The sequence below is a fragment of the Platichthys flesus genome, chromosome 17 (assembly GCF_949316205.1).
Source record: "Platichthys flesus chromosome 17, fPlaFle2.1, whole genome shotgun sequence".
In the NCBI taxonomy this organism is placed as follows: domain Eukaryota; kingdom Metazoa; phylum Chordata; class Actinopteri; order Pleuronectiformes; family Pleuronectidae; genus Platichthys; species Platichthys flesus.
In genome coordinates, this window is record NC_084961.1 from 19,157,016 (window position 1) to 19,178,346 (window position 21,331).

A 21,331-nucleotide genomic window follows, 5' to 3' on the forward strand; every position below is an offset into this window, starting at 1 on the left:
GCTGACGCTTTTATCCAAAGCGACTTACATTTTTAGAACACTCATTTTAGAACAGATTAGTTTATTAACCTGTACTTCCTAGTAACGAAACAGTTTGAAATGATTGGATTCACTCTGCATTTTCCACAGAAGGTAAGTACGACTGCACACAGAAACGGAGCCTCTACTCACCACTGTCATTGCTTTTTTCAGAGAAGGTCGACTTGGAGGAGAAGATGCTGGTTGTCTCCTTCTCTTTAGATACAGGCGCAGACCTTCAAAAGCAAACAAACCAAAAGCAGCCTTAATGATGAGAAGAGAGTGGGGAGGGGACAGGATGTGAGGGGAGAGAGGGAGGTCGACATACAACAAAGATGCCAGGCTGGATGTAACCAGCGTCATAGAGATTACAGAAGCACCACGAAAGGTTTAACATGTAACAGTGCAATCCAACTGCCAGTCTCCATGTCAACACAATGTCGCCAGTCCCGCCTCACTTGTAAATTATTTTGCCCTCATATTTGAATAAGCGCCTGAACCATGGTTTTGTTCTTACGTGGGCTTTTTTACGGGAGGAGGGTAAGAGTCTTCATCTTCATCTTCTTCTTCTTCATTGTCGTCGAAGCGTCCCTTGGTGTCAGACGAAGGGAAGGTATCTTTAAACGACCTCACCGGAGACGAAGCCACATTGTCGTCTCTGTTCTCCTCTTCCTCGGCCTCCTCCTCCTCCGAGAAGTCAAACGTGTATTTTGGCTTGGAGGCTGAAAGACAAACAGCAGAGAGTGCGTCACACCACAGTGTTACTGCAGCCGGTTCCACTGCCTCGTACAAGCATTAGCTCTGTTTCAGCTGGGTTGCATCAGACGACCCTCAGACACTTGAAGCCGGCAGAGGATAATCAGCCTGGGGTAACCAGAGCTGACTGACTTCGTATTCTAAACAGGGAGGAACACTGCATTTGTTGGGGATCATTTTCAGTCATGGATTCGTCCACATTTGGTGGAGTAGTGACAGTGTATGAAGGAGCAAGTACAGATAAACTTCAGTTTGAGTTTATGGTCATCAAGAAACACTCATGTGAGTTTCATGGTTTGTTTGATGGAGACACCGAGGAGAGATGAATGATAGAAAGACTGACAGATGATAGACAGATATATGCAAGAAGCAATATGCAATGAATGAACAGAGGAAATACACCATTTCTTCCCAATATATATATTTTTGTATATAGGCAGGTGCTTGGTATTGAACTGCCGACCTCCTATTCTACCTCCTGAGCCACAGTTGCATTGTGTGTGTAAAGATAACTTTGTGAAGACCATTGTGTGCGTGTTGGTGTGTGTGTGTGTGTGTGTTTGTGCATGAGCATGAGCATGTCCTTCTATAGTTATGCAGACCAATTCAAAGGGCTGAATGAGGGTTGTTTTTAACCAATAAGCTTAAGGTTAGTGTTAGGCTTAGGCATTTAGTTGTGATGGTTAAGGTTAGGGTAAGGGGTTAAGCCTGAAACATGCTTCTGCGACTGCGTCTGCGTCTTTTCACGCCGCTGTGGCGCAAGACCACTTTTCATTCATGCTTCCCCAACCGTTGCGCGTCTTACAAAGCAATTCCGCACCAGAACACTAGGCGGAGTAATGCTTTTTGTCGAAGACGACCTTAGAGACGCCTTCTTTCTTCTTCGTCGATTGTTTATTTACATAGCCACTGCGGCTCCTCGTAGCCTTTTTCTGGCGGACAAAACAAGTCAGTGACAGGTTATACAAGTGATCACACTATCGTATATCTTCTGCCAAGTGCTCTTCTATTTGGTCCATATTCGTTCTTCTAAATCTTCCGTGATTTCTGCCGGTATTATGGGGCATGAAACCGGAAATGCAGCTCCAGAAGCGATGTAGAGCAGACCAATCACAGCCTTGCGGGCTGAGTGAGCTTGCTGAGCTTTGCCGTAAAGGAGGGATACAAAAGCACGTAAGGGACCCGGAAGGGCTCTTGTGCTTACGGGCCCGTGAAAACGCAGAAGCATGTTTCAGGCTTAAGGGAATACATTATGTCAATGAGTGTCCTCACAAGAGAGACAAGTGTGTGTTTTATAAACTGCAGAAAAACATGTTTACCGGAGTCCAAAGATTTGTCTCAGGATTGATCGACTTAGACCAACAGCCCAAACACCCAACACGCTTCGTTAACTTTCTGAATGTAACCAGGAAGTGATCAAATTCCCTCAGGCAGAACAACTCAAAAGAATCCTTTGGTGATTTGATTATCAATATAGTTTCTGATAAACGTTCCGTTAATATCAATTAACTGTCACAGTTCAGCACCAGATTTAACGATAGTTGGTGCTCCTGAGGGCCCCACCTTACCTGATGCCCTGAAGGACTTGGTCTCTCTGGGAATGAGCGGCTCGCTGTTCTCCAGGTCACTTTCAGAGTTGGACTCATCCTCAGACCAGGGGTTTCTCTTCTTCACCTTCTTGGCGGGGGTTCCTTTGGGTGTTGGCGGTTTTCTTGCCCTAGGAGCTGCTGCAACACAGTGTGATACAGAACCAGAATGTTAACTGTCAGTATTGTCACTGAGGCGCTCCCTGCTAAATATTGGATTAGTTCTCTCATTGCACTCCAAAGCATCAAAGAGGCTTTGGGCACAAACTATTCTCAAAGCAGACGGACCCAGAGCCAACGCTGAATCATGTCTGGAAAGTTGTGTTTCACAAATATTAGTCTACAATGATTCATTATTTATCTACTGATACAACACATCCAAAACAACGTATAACCAGTGATGAGCCAGTTCAGACTTACAAAGACATAGTACAAAGTTGAAACAGATAAAAATTAACTGGTTCACATTCATTTGTTTTGTTTTTCATTGGAATGGTTATGATTTAGGTGGCAAACTTACGATCATGTATTTCATTCAGCTTCAAGTGATGAGAAGAGGAAGCTTAACTTTCTGACAGAGCATGAATTATTTTTTTTAAATCCAATTCAAAGGTGGATGCAAAAAATAGAATTTGAGGGAACTTGTTGGACATTACATTTGGCGGACGGATTTATCCAAAGCGATTTACAGTTAAAGTATTCAACTTGCAGATGGGGAAGACTGAGGATTGAACCAGCGACCTTCTGGTTGGAGGACGAACACTCTACCCCCTCAGCCACATTCATGGTTGTATTGTTGGTTCATATTTTAATGATACAAAACTGCAGGATTATGTTGTCCTGTGATTTCCCCAATCTATAGAATTTAACAGATTATTATTATATGCTTGTGTTTGTACTGGGATGGTTTGATTTCGTCGGTCGATCTGTGTGATACTGGACTCAGGTCAGCACAAGGATCACAGATCAATAGAGTCTACTGTATATCAGCTGGTCAGACATCGCTGAATCCTTGTTTCCTCCTCATTCTTTCATTCGTGTGCATTCGTCACGCAGAATCAACTACCAGTGTTACGGCAATAGTTATTTATTCAGAGAATTGGACCAATTACCTCATATCAGTGGATCCTAACCTCCACTCTGGGATATTATTTGGAGAGTTTCTTAATTTCTTGGAAGTGATCTCCAGTGAGATCTGTGCGCCTGATGGCACAGTCCAGTTCACTGCAGCAATTTAATACATGCAGTGTTAGAAGATATTATTAAAACCTATTAATGACTCGGCGCTGTAACTCCGTTGTTTAATGGAATCTGAACATAATTACGAAAGCTGTTGGTTTAAATGTAAATGACGAAGGGGATCAATAATCTGGCTTCGGTTCACCACCTCAAGTTTGCATCGCCCCTTTCCCGTCTCCAAAACATCTGTATGCATGGGTCAGAGTTTGCATGGAAATACACACATTTTCCCATCAATTTAGTTTTTATATATCCCAACGTTTGCGTGAGAAGTGGCGTGACTTGTAATGAGGGCCCCTGTGTGAAGGTGAAAGTTAAAGTTCCTCAACCTTGAGTAATTTCACCTCAAGAACATTGTAAGTGAGAAAAATCTAGCCTTTTCCATATTTGGCCTTTTAAATATACATATTTGGATGGAAACACAAAAGATAAATTCAGGTCGAGCAAAAAGAGAATAATGTGAACATGTTAGATGTAACAGATGAGGAAGGTGCTGACCAGGTTCTTTTTTCTCTTTCTTGACACGTGGAGCCTTTGGTTTGGGACCAGAATTTTCTCCCGTTGCTCCCATTGCTCCCTCTGCAGCCAAACCCTCATCATCAAACTCCGACTTCATCGTCAGATCTGCGTCACCCTGACACAGAAAAAACAACTTGTTAAAACCATCCTGACATTACTCTCTTCAGCTGTGAATTACATCAGCAGATGTTACCTTCTTCTTTTTGGTCAGTTTCTTGGCAGCGTCAGATTTGAGTGGTGTGGTCGGAGGCGCCACTCTGCGGCCATACGGTGACGGCATGGTCTCCTCCAGGTTCAGCTTCTTCGCTTTAGGTTTGCCAACTTTACCCTTCACCAGTTTGACGGCCTTTCCTAAACTCTGGTCCTCTCGCTCTTGAGCCTCCACTTTCTGAAAGATATCACAAAGCAATATTTAGAAGAAGACTTTAAAAATATATCTTAACAGCATAACGTGACTGGAATTTATTCTTCTGAACTGCTGGAAGCCTTTTGAAAACAGTATGAAACACTGGTTCAGTAGGGTTGACCATCCTTTATGCATTCTGTGTCCCCTTGGAGTTGCATACTTGTTACAGTCAAACGAAAATGCCTCACTGTTCATACTAAAATTAAGGTCTAGCTTTGTGTACCCAAACCCATGTTCTATTCCAGTAGGTGAATATACTGTAACTGTAGCATGTGCTGTCGACGTATAATGTGACAGGTTGACTTTAGTATTTATATTACGGGTTTCAGCCATGTCTCTCCTGACATATAAGATTTGTGATTAAAGAGATGCACTTGAAACATAAACCCTTCGCATTGATTGACATGTATTTTTAAAGAACTGCAACCAATATTTGTGAAAAACCCATATACTAAATTGTGCCACCAGTTAGCAAGGTCAACATTTTTTGGTTGCATGCGGATGTCTGCAGCAGGCTTCATTCATACCCTACTGAACATGGGCGGATGACATTTATATCACAAGGTCCAAAGCAGACCCTAGTGGACATTGAATTTTGAATTTGCTTTGAGTATGTTGGATTGACAGCAGGTTAAAGCAAAAGGTAGTTTACATTTGGGGGAATTTCTTTATTTGCTTCAGGTGTGAAGTTCAATGAAACACTGACATCTCATCAGTTAAATAGGACGCTACAACTACAAGCCGGTCATATTAGCCACAACTAGCATGGCTCTGTCCAACGGTTACAAAACCACTTCTTTCTCTAAATGTCTTCTTTAATTTTTTACAGATTTGTTGATCATTGAGCCCTGAAGGTGAAATAGGGTGAATTGTATTGCTTATTCAACAACGCCTGTTGAAAAAGGGTGAAATAAAAAGAAATCTGCTAGAGTATAAAATTATGTTTTACTGATGGTGATGATCGTTTGACGTGAAAATGTACATGATATTGACTTTCGGTTAGTTTTATTACCATCTTAAAATCTGAATTAACAATTTAACAACCATTGACTTCTAACAGCAGTGTGAAAGTGGACAATAAGAGGCAAAAACAAATCTTACATCCAGTTCCTCTATGAAGACTGCCAAGTCCTCCTTCCACAAATCATCAGAGGATTTCTTCTGGATATCGCTCAGTTCTCCTCTCTGCCAACAACAAACACATTCTCTTTGTTCATCGACATCGAACCAACTGAACAAAACACTTAACACCTATTGAGCTGGGGGCTGATTACTATTTGGCAGAGGTGGGACCAAGTCATTTTTTTGCAAGTCCCAAGTAAGTCTCAAGTCTTTGCCCTCAAGTCCCGAGTCAAGTCCCAAGTCAAGACAGGCAAGTCCCGAGTCAAGTCCAAAGTCAAGACTGACAAGTCTCAAGTCAAGTCCAAGTCCTGCAGTTTGAGTTTCGAGTCTTTTCGAGTCCTTTTGATCACTGAGTAATAATATATTTACACAGATCATGTATGCTTTTAAAATCTGTATTTATTTATTTATTTATTAAAACAAGTGCAATTGAAATTACAGAAAAAATTGTGCCAACATTGCACTATTAACTAGTCATTTTTAACATTTAACTCATATTTTGCAAGAATATTCTTCATTTTAAACCACTCCTACAGAATGAACACATTTGAAAAAACAAGTGCAACTGTAATTATTTGTACAAAAGTGCTAACATTGTATTTTGCATTTTAACTAGTTCCACAGCAGTTTCTGTCCTGTCCTGTGTTTATCTCATCTCATTTATCTCACCTCATATTGTCTGTGTGTGTGTACATGTGAGAAACATAACAAATACTTGAACATAACAATGAACAGGGTTGTGCCTTTTATATGTCAGGGCCCTATGCTGAATTGCATTTGCAAAAGACCAAATTGGCCAAAGGTCTGTCAGTCATTTGTGCACGATGTGGACGTAGTATGATTCCACCCAGTGCCGCTGCGAGCCATTTTGGTGCCCTAAGCATTACTCCTCTATGATTACATTAAATAATCATCAATAAGTACAAACAAGAATAGTCAATCTTCTTTAACTTTTTTTGAGCAATTTAATATATCTCTTGTTCTGCCTTTTTTGTGATATACATGGCTAAAAGGTACCTAATATTTCTATACTGAAATAATATCGGCATTATAATTGTAAGCTAATTTATTTAATGACGTTATTGTTGAGGGTTGATTTGTATTTCCGGTTTTAAGTGGGTTGTTGGTAGTGACTCTTATTTTGAAAGGGGGTTTTAAAGGAAGTGGGTGCTGTGATGAGTGAAGTTGTAAAATGAACGGAGAATAAACGGGTGTGCTGTCCCGAGCGCATGACCTGCTCTCGTGTCCTTTGTCGGCTGAAGCCGGACTTATGATACAACCAAAAGCTAGGCTACATAATTATAATAACTATGATAATTTTTCAGTTGCTTTTTTTTGGTGCCCCCTCAGGACTTGGTGCCCGACGCACAGCGCGTAGTGCGCGTTTTGGGAGCGGCGGCGCTGCACACACACACAGACGCACACAAACACGATGACAGATACAGAGCGCTCCTTAATAACATACTTTTTAATCTTTGTGTTTTGGGGAAAGGAGCAAGTCTTATCAAGTCAAACGGCTCAAGTCCAAGTGAAGTCACGAGTCATTGATTTTGAAGTCCAAGTCGAGTTGCAAGTCTCTTTACATTTTGTCAAGTCGAGTCTAAATTCATCAAATTCATGACTCGAGTCCAAGTCATGTGACTCGAGTCCACACCTCTGCTATTTGGCAATCCACTGATAAACAAATAAATACAAACATACACTTTATAATTACAATCATCAAGTGTCTTGTGGGTGTCTTGTGAGATAAAAATTAAAGCAAACATGAAATATAAAAAAGGATTCATACCTTCTGGTCCCTCTGTTTGAGCAGCTCCTCCACCTTCTCTTTAGTCAGGCACCAAAGAGGCATGTTAAGGATGTAGTTGTAGTTTGGTCCTGACGAGGAGCCGGAGTCCACTGAGCTGTCACTATCATTACCGTCACGGTAATCTTCTTCCTGAGCCTGACAGAGAAGAACACAAACATCATACCGTGCTGCTTACTCCACTGCCCTGTCGATTAATGTTAATTTACTGACATACTGTCCTTTAAGGCACTTTGTTTCATGTGAGAGAATCTTCCACGTGTTAGAAGTTGTTGCAAAGGTAGCCATTAGGTGTCATCTTTTTCATTGCAATTTATAACTATTTACACTACTTATAGTGATCCTTATTAAGTGAATGTGATAACTGTATGTAGATGCAAGTGTGAGGTAGTTCAACAGTACCTTCTCCTGAGCTTTGCTCCAGGCTGCTACTGGATCAGATTCAAAACCTTTCTGGACCAGCATGCGAATCAGTTCACGCTTCGATTTGTTTTCTGTAAGCATTCAAATTGAAGGTAAAAAGACCTGGTAACACAATCAAACAAACACTATTCCATTAACAGCTGATGGGAAATGTTTTTACCGATTGAAACTTTTCCTTCAATTTTCTCCAGGACAAAGCGAGCCTGGTTGGACAACTTGGAGGCCTCGGCTCCCAGGTTGCCCAGTAACCAGTCTTTCCTCAATTTGTAGTAGTTCAGGCGGAGATCAAAGAACTCTTTGAGGATGTCTTGGACTGAATCATACCTCTTCATACATCCCATGTGGTCGAACAGAACCTGCGGATAAAGTCATTTTGAAAAATTAGTTCAGGTATCTCAGAAAAGAATTAGAACAAGCAGGCAATGGTTGAACACTTTACCATGGAGTTGCAGGTGAGGCTGGACTGCAGCTTGAAGACTTTGTGAAGACCAGCCGCCTCAGCCTGGGCCAGTTTCTCCTCAGACATGCGGACCACAAACTTGACTGTGGTGTCTGTGTGGTACTCCTTATAATCATTGATGAGAGCTGGTGTTTTGTCAGTGCCCTGCAGCATGGGCTCCAGCACAGACTCCTTATAGGCCTGCACACAAGTGCAAACAAAATTATTTACACTAAGGCAAATATATGAACACAAAGGTTTTAATATCATAGTAAACATTTTAGATCATAACACAATTCATTTTCTCCTTTAGAAGAAGTTAAATTAAAAACTACTTGAAAAGAAAAGGTGCAATATCATGGATTACAGGAGGCGCAAGTAATGGAGCTGAAGTGTACCTGTGTCCATGTCCTGACAGGAAGCTCTATGATCTCAATGGTGTTTTTATCTATGACCGACACCTCTCCACTAACCAGGTACTGGTTCTGACCCAGCTCATGGATCACCCCTTTGAAGTTTTTGTAGCTGGGAAGCTGAATGAGGACAAACAAGGAGACAAAAATGTTTTAAAAATTGCCACACAAAAAATTTTTATTTCATTTTAGGCTCTCATACTTTTTTGTTTTTCAGGTTTTATGAAATGTGATGCCAAATTGGATATAGACAAGTCTTTCCTTTCCATTCGTGAATTAAATAGGCTATCTAATACTTCCAATGTCTCTAAAAGGCATGATGAGGGATGGGTAGTTTTGATTAAATTTACAGATACAATAAAAGGGAAACTACCACAGCATTTAAGTTAGGGACACATCTCTGACATCTGACACATTTATATTGTAACTTTTATGCAGTGAATCATATCACCTATGCCTACTCAATGTCAGAACCAGAAAACTCAGACAACGTCATCCACCAAGTTGCTTGTGGTAAAAACACCAACTCAATCAGGAGTGTAATAACAGTTTACCATTGGCAGAGGATCCTGGTGGTTGAGCATGCGGTTGATGTTGTTGACGATCTCTCGGACGTCATAGTTTGGGATCTTACACGCCCAGCCTGTCCCGATGCCCTCAGCACCATTCACCAGCACCAATGGAATAATGGGAATGTACCACTCGGGCTCCACCTTCTGGTTGTCATCGTACAGGAACTTGAGCAGGTTGGAGTCCACTCCAGGGTACAACAGCTTGGCAAGAGGACTGTGAAAAATGACATGACAACATGAGAAGACTGGCCACCTCCAAAGGGATTGTCCATTTGTCTAGGTAACAAGAATCAGCTAAGCTACTTGACATAAATTAAAAAAATCTAACCAGTCTATTCATCATCGCTTTACCTGAGCATTGTAAAAATGTAACGAGGGCTGGCAGCATCTTTGCCTCCATTGATGCGAGTACCAAACTGACCGAGAGGCTGCAGGATGTTCACGTTGTTGCTGCCCACAAAGTTCTGGGCCAAGTTCACAATGGTCATCATGAGAGCTTGCTACACAGACAAAATAAAGTGGGTGATCAGTAATAGTGAACAGAAAACTGACAAACAAAGACATTTATCTTAATAAAACTAATCTTAAAGCGTGACAGAAATAGTCTTCCTGAACCTATTTAAGACCTAATACGCAGTATTTAAACCAATTTAGGACTTTGGATATTTAGGATTGAACATTCAATAGAAATCTCAAGCTAGCCTAATAACTACTCACCTATACCATTGTTATAATTCAGTAAATGTGCCATTTGTCTGAAAGACAGTGAGTTGACCGTACCTCTCCATGATGGTAGGCTGACATCTCTGCCACTGAACCCGCCAGCTGTGCTACCTTCACTTCCCTCTTGTCGTTCCTCTTCATGCAGGTGAACAGCACTTTTCTCTGACCTGGCTTCAAGCCTAGAAAAATGCCACAAACACCGTCAAAGGGAGACTGTACCAGAATGGCTGAATGAAAACAATCTGTACACTACACATCAGCTCTTTTCTAAAGTCAGAACACAAACTAAGTAAATGGAGTAAATATACAAACCATCAACCAAAGATGGGATTGATCTCTCATTGTCAGAGTTGGAGAACAAAATCAACTCTTTGTTGATGAAGTCATTGTAGGAGAGGTGTCTGGCCTGAGTTCCATAGAGGTATTGCTGAAAATAAATTAAATAAACATCAATAAATGTACTTAAATCTGTGGTATAATGTGATACCAGTGTGATTTTACATTATATTTTACAGAGGATTGAGAACACTGCTTCAAATGGATGTGAGGATCTAAATGATCTAAAAGAATTCCCACAGAGGAAGCAGCACAGATATCAAACTAAAACATCTTTAGTCACAGACGATGTTTGTTCCTTTCATCATGCCTGTAAGAAAGCATCAAACCTCTGGCAGGCCGTGCATCCTCCTCTGTCGTCTGTCTTCCATGAAGTTAGTCAGCCACTCCTTCCTGTCATCTGTCTTCTTCTTACTGAAAGCCTGAAACAAAACAATGACAATTATGAGGGTCATCCTGGAATTACTAAACAAAGATGATATTGCAGGTTTATCTTGACTTTGTCAACTACATTACAAGTGTGATAAATAATAATAATTGTTATTGAACAAATATTCATTCAAAATATCTTCCAATTTTCCATGGAGGACTAACTGTTATCCTTTAAAGATCAACAAACGTTCAAAAGCCAGAAAATTTGAAAGCATGGCTAATAATCTCAGAGAAGTTCATTCAGTTTTATAAAATTGAAAGTGTTTGTTTTAATGGTGATATTTCTTTCTGTTTTACACTGGATATTGTTTTTCAGAATTTAGTTCCCCTACAGACCATTATGGAGTTGTGTTGTTAAACTCACCAGAGTGATGGCAGCATCGTCCTCTACACCAGTGTATCTGAATGTGATGCGGTTTTTCTCCATTTCAGCAAAGTATTCCTTTGCCTCTTTACTTGTACTTGTTCCCAAACCTGGAAGATAAATGTAACATGATTAAATTGAATAGTTTTTCACACAACTACAGAAGAGAACATTTTATGTAATAAAGCTGATAATTTACAAAGTTTACAATGATAGGTTTAAAGACGTGAGTATCAAACCTTTGTAGTACTTTATATGCCAGGTTTTAAAGTTCTCTGTCTGTTTCTTCCACTCATCAAACTCTGGAATACTGTAGAAGCACTGTTCCTGCTTGTTCTTGGTCACCTGCAGACAACAAATAAAAATGGCTGAGCTACAGATTTACAATGCATATCTATATGTTGTGCAAATAGTTAATCACACAGAATCCTATAAAAAGAGCAGTCCAGGCTGCTGTGCATTAAAAATGAACCGAATGATCTGTGTCTAGTGAAAATCACCAGTCTATTCTGTACTGTAGCTACCATCTGTACTGAAAAAGCTTTATGGGTCTCTTACTTTGACGATGGGTGTGATAAACTCCTCCAGGAAGGTGTGTTTCAGCAGCGAGGGCCAGTTGTGATGGAAGAAGTTGATGAGCAGACCTTTGATATGGGAGCCATCTTGATCCTAGCACAATAGTATAGGTGTTAGAAGCATACAACAGGATGATGGGCTTTAAGTTGTTTTAAATCTGAGGGACTGTGCATGAAGCAGATTACCTGATCAGTCATGATCATGATCCTGCCATAGCGTAGGGTCCTCAATGACTCTGGGTCCTCATAGCTCTTCTTGTATTGAAGGCCAACGATTTTGATGATGTTATTAATCTCAGCATTTTCCATGATCTGTTGTCAAAAAGGTTGATGGGTCATAATAGAGCTTCAAAAAGGGAAGATTTCTAATGATATTTAATCACATAATTATGTAAAAGAAAAGTTGCTTTCAGCTCATTGATTTGACAAAACCAAAGCAATTTGCTGGATCATAAAGCTGCAAAGGCATGCAAAGATTCCCCACTAGTTTTTGAAGTGAACGTATAAACACAACCCCTTCATCATCAGATGTTTATTTCATAGACTTTAAAAGTAGGATAAATAATAAATGGTTATTGCTGCATATACAGAAGTCTCAGCACTTTACTAATTCAGTGCTTAGATATCACAGCCGTTAATAATTTTTTGTAGCAGCGAAGAATCATTGTGTGTTTAAGATCTATCCACAGATTTTCAGTGATGTTCAGGTCTGGGGACTGAAGAAGTCATTCCAAAAGCTCCTACTTGTGTTTCTTGAAGTTTTCTGTGGTGAATTTTGAGTTATGCTTTAGATCATTTAGAAATAAGCCTCTTTATGGTTCTACTTTCTTAACTGCACAATGTGTCTTGTGCTACACAAACAAACGATAAACCCCACACACCCTCCTTTATAAGACATATTTAAACATAAAACAAAAACAGTGTCTATGTAGCCTTCAAGGAATAACTAAAAAGAAAAGACTTAAGATTATAAAACAGAAAAAGTGGTATGTAGGTAAATAATGAGATTTCAGGTATCAAGCAAAGCTCAAAGAATGTAAGATAATAGCAGAGGCTGCACATCAGTGTTAATTTCGTTGACGAAAACGATGATGAAATATATTCGTTAACGACCCTTTTTCCATGACGAAGACGAGACGAAGACGTAACAAAAACGGATCTTTGAAAATAAAAACTATGACTAAACCTATTTTTAACTTTCGTTGACGAGACGAGACGAAAATGTTGGTGATTGACTAAGTCACAATAATTTTTTTAACATCATCGTATCAGGCCGTCATGAAGTATCAGGAGCGGGCGAGTGAGTCTGTGTGTCTCTCTGTGTGTGTGTGTCTGTGCGAAAATTGCCTTGGTGTGGTTGGTGCACTTTACAAACAACAATATAAAAACAACAATATAGAGCAATATAAACATCAATATAAAAAACAACAATATCGAAAAAATAATATATACAGTAAATGTGTTGTGTGCGGTTTTAAGGTGCAAAGATTGGTGGTAGTGCCAATAATGTAGTGTTATAAATTATGTGCGAGGGTGGGGGGGGGGGGGGTCAGCAGAGTCAGTGTGATGGGGGGGGCTTGTTTGTGAGCCCCACTGCCATGGGGAAAAAGCTGTTCAGGTGACGCGAGGTTTTAGTCCTGACGGCCCGGAACCTTTTCCCAGATGGAAGTCTCTGGAACAGGTGGTGACCGGGATGGGAAGGATCAGCGATGATCTTGCCTGCTCTCTTTCTGGTCCTGGAGTGGAACAGGTCTAGGAGAGCCGGCAGGTCACAGCCGATGACCTTCTCAGCTGACCGAATGATCCGCTGCAGTCTGCCCTTGTCCTTGGCAGTGGAGGCAGCGAACCAAACGGTGATGGATGAGGTGAGGATGGACTCAATGATGGCTGTGTAGAACTCAACCATCACTTTCCGCGGCATGCTGAATTTCCTCAGTTGCCGCAGGAAGAACATCCTCTGCTGGGCCTTCTTGGTGATGGAGGTGATGTTCTCCGTCCACCTCAGGTCCTGTGCTATGATCGTCCCCAGGAATCTGAATGACTCCACTGTTTTAACTGGGGAGTCGCACATGGTGAGGGGGGCGGTTTGGGCTGGGCTCCTCCTGAAGTCTGCCACCATCTCTACAGTTTTTGAAGCGTTCAGCTCCAGGTGGTTCTGGCTGCACCAGGAAGCCAGGCTGTTAACTTCCTCTCTGTAGGCGGCCTCGTCCCCATTGGAAATTAATCCAATAAGGGTGGTGTCGTCGGCAAACTTCAGGAGTTTGACAGAGGGATGGCTGGAGGTGCAGTTGTTGGTGTAGAGGGAGAAGAGGAGAGGAGAGAGCACACAACCTTGAGGGGCTCCAGTGCTGATGGTCCGGGTGTCAGAGACAAGCTTCCCCAGCCTCACGCGCTGCTTCCTGTCGGTCAGGAAGTTGGTGATCCACCTGCAGGTGGGGTCAGGCACGCTCAGCTGGGTCAGCTTGTCCCGGAGAAGAGCTGGAGAGATGGTGTTGAATGCGGAGCTGAAGTCCACAAACAAGATCCTGGCGTAGGTGCTGGGGGAGTCGAGGTGCTGGAGGATGAAGTGGAGTCCCATGTTGACTGCATCGTCTACGGACCTGTTGGCTCTGTAGGCAAACTGCAGCGGGTCGAGGAGGTGGTTGGTTATAGTTTTGAGGTGGGTCAGCACGAGTCGCTCGAAGGTCTTCATTACTACAGAGGTCAGGGCGACTGGTCTGTAGTCATTAAGGCCTGTGATCCTCTGCTTCTTGGGAACGGGGATGATGGTGGATGTTTTCAGGCAGGCGGGTACAACACATTCAGCCAGTGAGGTGTTGAAAATGTCCGTGAACAATGGAGAAAGCTGATCCGCACAGTGCCTCAGTGTAGAGGGGGAGACAGCGTCTGGTCCAGCTGCCTTGCTGGTGCCCAGCAAGGCAGCTGGTGTAGAAGTGTTTCTCCTGAAGAAACTGAAACTGGTTCAGTTTCTTCAGGAGCTTATTTACATCTCTCTCCTGAATTGAGAGAGGTGTGAAGGGGGGGATGGAGGTGATGGGGCAGTCTGGGGCCATTTTGTGGGGGGGGCTAGTGTCTTTGTCCAGGCTGGGGAGAAGAGGTGTGATAGATGCGGGGGGGGTTTGAGAGGGTCTATCGAATCTACAATAAAAGTCATTCAGATCGTTGGCAAGTCTCAAGTCTTCCACAGAGTGGGGGGATTTGGTCTTGCAGCCGGTGATCACCCGAAGGCCTTTCCAGACTGACGAGGAGTCGTTGGCTGCAAACTGTTGTTCCAGCTTCTTTGAATACAGTCGTTTGGCCTCCTTAATCTCCTTGCCAAACGAGTATTTAATTAGTCTGAACCTATCCATGTCCCCACTCTTGAAGGCCACCTCTTTCTCCAAACGAAGCTGTTTGAGTTTTGCTGTGAACCAGGGCTTGTCGTTGTTATAACACACCCTGGTGCGTGTTGGAATACATCGGTCTTCACAGAAGCTGATGTAGGACGTCACAGCATCTGTATATTCGTCCAGGCTGTAAGTGGCAGTTCTAAAAATGTCCCAGTCTGTGTTTTCAAGGCAGTCACGCAGCTCCTCCACAGCTTCTCTGCTGCTCCAGTTCTTTGATCTCAGCACAGCAGGTTTAGAAATCTTGAGTTTCTGTCTGTAAGCCGGGATCAGGTGAATGAGAGCGTGGTCGGACAGACCCAGGGCAGCGCGGGAGACTGCATGATAAGCCTTGCTGATGGTGCTGTAGCAGTGATCCAGGGTGTTCTCCCCCCTGGTCGGGCATTTAATTAACTGTTTATATTTTGGGAGCTCCTGAGATAAGTTCCCCTTATTAAAGTCCCCAAGGACAATAACGGGGGAATATGTGTTCTCTCTCCTTCTCTCCACTCCCAGTATCTGCTCAGCGAGTTGTCGTTGAGCCTCGCGCACGTCAGCTTGCGGGGGGATGTAGACTCCAGCCAGGATGAAAGAGGTGAATTCCCGGGGAGAGTAGAACGGTCTGCAGGTGATGAAAAAAGTTTCCAGGTCCGGAGAACAGGACTGTAAAATGACTTTCACGTCGCTGCACCAGCCCTGGTTTATATAAAAACAAATCCCTCCGCCTTTTGCCTTGCGTGAGAGGATCGGGTCGCGGTCCGCGCGTAACAGCTGAAAGCCGGTCAGCTGTGCGGCGGAGTCCGGTGTGGCTTCGGTCAGCCATGATTCAGTAAAACAGAATACAGAAGAGAGGGAGAAGTCTCTATTTGTCCGGATGAGAAGGCGCAGTTCGTCCATCTTATTGCACAGCGAGCGGACATTAGAGAGGAGAATGCACGGGAGTGATGAGCGAAATCCTCTCTCCCTGAAGCGCACCAGAGCCCCAGCGCGCTTTCCTCTCCGTCTCCGCCTCAGTCTCGCTGCGTGGCCGAGGAGCACCGCACCTTTGACCAGTAAATCAACTAAATCCACGGAAGATGCGAGAAAGTTGGGACATAAATCAGATGGTGTTGTGTCCCTGATGTTAAGAAGCTCGTCCATCGTGAAAGTAATCCGAGTTGGGTCGCAATTAACAGAATTAAATACTAAAAACAAACACAGGAGTGCGCACCAACACACCGTGGCAGCCGTTCGTGGCGCCATGTAGAAACTTGTTGAACTATTGTGTAGCTCAATATGAGTACCTTAAAGAGTGAAAACACAGAGTTTCTCTGGTCTCAGCTGATCAAAGATCAGCACCTCAACTTCTTGATCAGAGCAGAAGCTGCAGTTGGTTTGTACCGAGCTGAGGTTTCTGTGTCCGCCTCCAGTCTGACCTGCTCTCTCTTTTTGTTTTCACATTTAAAATTAAATATATATTTTTTAGCTATTAGGCTCCAGCCATATGTTTTTATAAAAAAGAGTTTAATGTGGCTATTAAATGTGACTAAAATTGAATTCGTTTTCGTCGACTAAAACTAGACTAAAATGGAATTTGTTTTAGTCGACTAAAACTAGACTAAAACTAAGAAGTAATGACTAAATGTGATTGTTGCAGCTATTTTTGATTTAGTCTTAGTCCTAGTCTTTTGACAATAATGCATTTTTGTCAAAAGACTAGGACTAAGACTAAATCAAAAATAGCTGCCAAAATTAACACTGCTGCACATGCAATGTACTGACACACACAAACACTAAGTACTCGAGTGACATGATGGTTGCAGGCTCACATTGCATGTTCGTGTCCTTGTACCGTGCCGTATCTTGCCCAAGGACAATTCGGCACTCGGAAAGTGGGAGAAGTAAGTAAACCCCAAGCGCAGCAAAGGTCCCAAGAACATCTGACCAGTGACGTTGTCCCCAGTCAACGAGCAAATTGAGCGCAGGTCAGCGGGGGAGTAAGGAGGGAGGGTTATACGGCACGGTACAAGGACACCAATCATGCAATGTGAGCCGTCAACCATCCTGCAGCACCGGGTCTGTTTTTCGGTAGTGCCAGTATTGTAAAAAGAGCGCACTGTGACAATTTTGGCATCGACTAGGTAGCCAGGTATCAGTTCTCGGGACATCCCTTAAACAAACATTGCAAGGTCACATCCACCACTATGTTGACAACAGGCTAAAGACTGTGTGGTGTATTGATCTAGATGAAGTCAACGGGTGAGGTCTGATCCATTACACCATAAACCTTGTATTTTCTACAGAAAGTGTACTCAAGCAATCTTATATCGCACTACCACAAAGCTGCAGGACTTAAAAATCTAGCTCCAAAAGTCCTGGATCTCACTCTTCCCATAATGAAATTTCAGTGTCTTTTCTCAGACCCTTGCTGCCAGGTGTACATCCACACCTTAGAAACCACACAGCCCATAACTCACCTCTACAGCTGTTTCCCTTCTGAAGATTGAGTTAATTCATTGACTGACTGTTATTTTTGTTCACCAAGTGGTTATGAAAATTGTCCAGTATCCCACCTGCTTGTGTGTTGCCTCTCGTACGTTTAGGATCTTTCCTCTTAGTGGAAACACTCCATAGCGGTCACGGCCAATGACTCCCAGTCCAGAGACAGCCAGAGACTTAGCTGAGTCTCCTTCAGTGAGGATGAGTGTGCACTCACCTGAGTGTTTGCCACCTAGGACACAAATATGAAATAGAGCAGTCTTTAGCACTGAATAATCTGTATATCAATTCAAAGGATGTGATTCATCCAAAATTGCTAATAGAATACTCCTTTCATAAGTCAATTAATGTTTACACACCAGCGTCGTTGGCGTCGTCAAGCTTGGGGATGCCTTTGATCTTGCTGTACTTCACTGATGAGCACTTTTTATTTAGCTGTGTCTGAGCTTTGAACTTCACCCAGTTGAGTATACTCTCCACAATCCCACAGTTGGTGGCCTGTGGGTGACAAAAGAGACTTTTGAGTGGCGGATGCCCAACTACGTTACAAGAGCAACTCAAAACAGATTGAGAAGTTTCAATGACGGAAGTGTTCTTACAGCGCGGACGAACTTATCTGACAGAGTACACTTGGACCCAAAACTTTTGGTTTGGAGTGTCATGTTCTCCTTGGTCTGGGAGTCGAAGGAGGGATTCTCAATCAGAGCGTTCACAAACACCCAGACATGGTTCTTCACCTGAGGCACAGACGAGAAAAAGGTTCATCAGCACACAACTACAGTAAGAACACTGCATTTACTTTGATTAGAAATGTTGCGCAAATAATCAGTTGGGCCACCTGGAAGGGTTTCACAGACACTCCTGCCTTATTCTTTTTCTTCACCACTTCAATAAGTTTGGCCACAATCTGGTCCACCACATAGTCGATGTGTCTGCCACCCTGAAAAAGACATATACTCATGTTAAAAAAACTTTTTTTGTTGTTTTTTTTACTTTGAGCTCCTACGTCTACTCATTCCACTTCAACCACTTTTTACTCACTGCTAGTTCACTGCTTCATACCTTGGTCGTGGCAATGCTGTTAACAAAGCTGATTTGCTGAAATCCTTTTTCACTCATGGTGAGGCAAACCTCCCAGCGATCATTCACAGTTTCATTGACCACCTTCAGGGGCACGCCCGTCTCATCCATTTTGTCCTTCACATACAGATCCACATAGCTACGGAACCCAGTGATCTTTGGAGGCAGGACAGGTTCAGGTTAAGTGGGCTACACAAGTAAGCTGAATACGACCATTTGACAACTGCTAGGAGGACTGCTATTTGTTATGACAACAACAACAACAATCATAACAACAGCAGGGAAGATATTTGAATTAAATATCCTTTACTACCAGCCGTCAAGAGTCATTAATTACAGAAAACAGAAAAAAAAAGAGTATGGTCTATGACACAATGACACATAGCTGGCAGACACAAGAAAAACTAAAATATAAACATCTTTCTACATCATTAATCATCTGCCATATTCCTGTCTGTCACAGTTAAGATTTTTTTTTTAAATCTCAACATAAACATTAAAGCTAAGACAGTGTAGCAGGGAAGAAGTGTATAATGGATGGAAACTTACGGGTAACTTTTTGCCATTCAGTGTAACTTTGACTCCTTTGCAGGAGCCTGCTATATCATAAGCTCTGCGGGTAAGAAGTGCTACAATATCCTTGTCCAGCTTCTCCATCTTGAACTTGGACAGGTCTGGCTGAAATGTGACGCTGGTGAAATCCTCCCCATCAAAGAATTTGACCTTGGGGTCAGAAGTCTTGGTCATGTTGTTCTGCCACGTCTGAGGAAAACCAAACACAGGTTATCACACACAAACTCTTGACCTAAAGGTTTTACTCCTTCCACTTGAGTTCATAATTCTTAGGTTTTGTGCAGGACCCTTGTGAACTCAGAACACCCTTACTATGTCCAGTGCATTTAGACCCAACAACGGTGACAGAAAAACACCCTGTGTCTTCCCAGTACTGCTCAAATAACCCTCAGGGGCTGAAGCTTGAAACGATGGCATTACACACAACCTTACCTCAGATATGACCAGATGTCAAATCCCTATAAAACAGTAATGCTTTCATTCATTATTCGTGTAATTAAAATGATGGGGACAAACCACAAGAATGATATGGATACAGCAATATTAATGCCAGGTATTTAACATTTGAAAAGAGACAAAGCAGAACATTTTAAAACGGATACAAACAGAATCTGTAAAAATCAAATAATAGATTTAGTCTTAATTCATAGCAATACTGCTAATGACCAATTGATCCAGGGCCCTTGTGTAACATAGTTGCTGAACCTGGAGATGAGTTCAGCTCCAGAACAGCTGATCTCTTTTGTTCAACATTGGAGCTACAATATTGTCATTCATCATGGCAACATGAGGCCATGTGTCTTTCCAACGACTGATTGATCATCGATCGGAGGAAGTGATGTTAGTAAATACAAGGTCATGGTAACAAATTCTTATCCCGTCTGAATCTTAACCTCTTAACAATGCCGACTCTTCCAGACGAGTGGCACTCAAAAGCTGAATGATTTACTTTCATAAGCTGAATTTCAACAAAAAAGGTATAGGAACTGTTTTCAAAGAAATAAAAGGCTCCTGCAGAGTATTGTTCACATATGTGCAAAAATGACTATAATGATGTATGAACAACTGATGGTGACACCAAGCCAAGCAGATCATAGGCAGAAATAAAAGGGATCTTCAACTGTGAAAGCTCCTCCACAAAGATTTCTGTACTTCAGGGAAGAACTATCCCAACTCTCCTAGCAGAGACTTTTCGGGGGTAGAAATGTTTTCCCCTAATTTAGATCCAAGTCCCTACAATTAAATCTTAGTTCCTGCTCATGGTTCCTTCAGAAAAAGGCCAGCAGTGAAAAGGACGGTATACGTTTTCTCCCCTTCTCTCTCATCCCGTTTACTTTTACTAAGTCTATCAAAAATATAGAAGGCGAAAAGGCCCACTTTGATCTGGACTACTTGAATGAAGAATAGGGGAGAGAAGTTCTGTATCAGACAGGATCTTCAGGCTCAGCAGGAGACAAACTCAGGGTTTGTTGCAGAAAAGCTGCCAGTGAGTAGTTTAGCCTCACAGAATTACCACAGTGACAGACTGAGCTCAAATCACCTCAGTTTCCCTCAACTCTAAATAAAGAGAAGTGTAGAGTCCCCCTCACCTGTTTGAAGCTATGTCTGTATTCCTTGCAGGCCGTTTCCACCGTGAACTTGGTACTGAAGATGTTGCAGAGTTTAGCACCGTAACCATTTCTCCCACCTGGAGGCAGATAAACAGTTAGCATCACAGAGGTTAAAGTTCACCACTCTGAACTGACGTTAACGACGACTAATACAATATGTCAAGAGGGCTACTCTCACCTGTGACCTTTTTCTCGTTATCATCATAGTTGCTGGAGGTGAGGAGGTGGCCAAAAATGAGAGCTGGAACATACATCTTCTCATCCTTATGCTCCACCACAGGAATTCCTTTTCCATTGTTCCATATGGAGATGGTGTTGGACTCACTGGTGGAGGCAGGGCACAGGGAAATAGATAAGTTACAGAGGCGATAAAATCTAAATTACTGTACATTCATATTAAAGACCTGCTATTAAACCTCAATAGTTTGGCCATATATCATGTCAGATTCTTCGTCCTGATCACTTACACACGCTGTTACAGAGTGGAGACAGTGT

At 42.4% G+C, this 21,331-nt stretch overlaps 1 protein-coding gene across 4 annotated transcripts in view; it reads right to left on the bottom strand.

Annotated features, from left to right (window-relative positions):
* The window catches only part of top2b (DNA topoisomerase II beta), a 36,220-nt gene that overhangs the window by 4,180 nt on the left and 10,709 nt on the right, over positions 1-21,331 (bottom strand). For 2 of the 4 annotated variants that reach the window (XM_062409424.1, XM_062409422.1), the window contains exons 5-32: positions 21,015-21,160; positions 20,816-20,913; positions 19,203-19,415; positions 18,636-18,809; positions 18,412-18,513; positions 18,173-18,310; positions 17,933-18,071; positions 17,648-17,805; positions 11,917-12,042; positions 11,714-11,824; positions 11,395-11,500; positions 11,156-11,265; positions 10,689-10,781; positions 10,336-10,450; positions 10,081-10,202; positions 9,652-9,800; positions 9,283-9,514; positions 8,714-8,848; positions 8,316-8,516; positions 8,037-8,232; positions 7,856-7,947; positions 7,436-7,591; positions 5,626-5,709; positions 4,312-4,506; positions 4,098-4,233; positions 2,343-2,501; positions 536-740; positions 172-254 (exon numbers count right to left, since the gene is read on the bottom strand). In XM_062409424.1, the coding sequence (XP_062265408.1) occupies positions 172-254; positions 536-740; positions 2,343-2,501; positions 4,098-4,233; positions 4,312-4,506; positions 5,626-5,709; positions 7,436-7,591; positions 7,856-7,947; positions 8,037-8,232; positions 8,316-8,516; positions 8,714-8,848; positions 9,283-9,514; positions 9,652-9,800; positions 10,081-10,202; positions 10,336-10,450; positions 10,689-10,781; positions 11,156-11,265; positions 11,395-11,500; positions 11,714-11,824; positions 11,917-12,042; positions 17,648-17,805; positions 17,933-18,071; positions 18,173-18,310; positions 18,412-18,513; positions 18,636-18,809; positions 19,203-19,415; positions 20,816-20,913; positions 21,015-21,160 (3,974 nt within the window). Of the gene's footprint in view, positions 1-171; positions 255-535; positions 741-2,342; positions 2,502-4,097; positions 4,234-4,311; positions 4,507-5,625; positions 5,710-7,435; positions 7,592-7,855; positions 7,948-8,036; positions 8,233-8,315; positions 8,517-8,713; positions 8,849-9,282; positions 9,515-9,651; positions 9,801-10,080; positions 10,203-10,335; positions 10,451-10,688; positions 10,782-11,155; positions 11,266-11,394; positions 11,501-11,713; positions 11,825-11,916; positions 12,043-17,647; positions 17,806-17,932; positions 18,072-18,172; positions 18,311-18,411; positions 18,514-18,635; positions 18,810-19,202; positions 19,416-19,658; positions 19,680-20,815; positions 20,914-21,014; positions 21,161-21,331 lie in introns of those variants that run through there. The other 2 variants (XM_062409423.1, XM_062409425.1) reach the window with 2 other exon arrangements.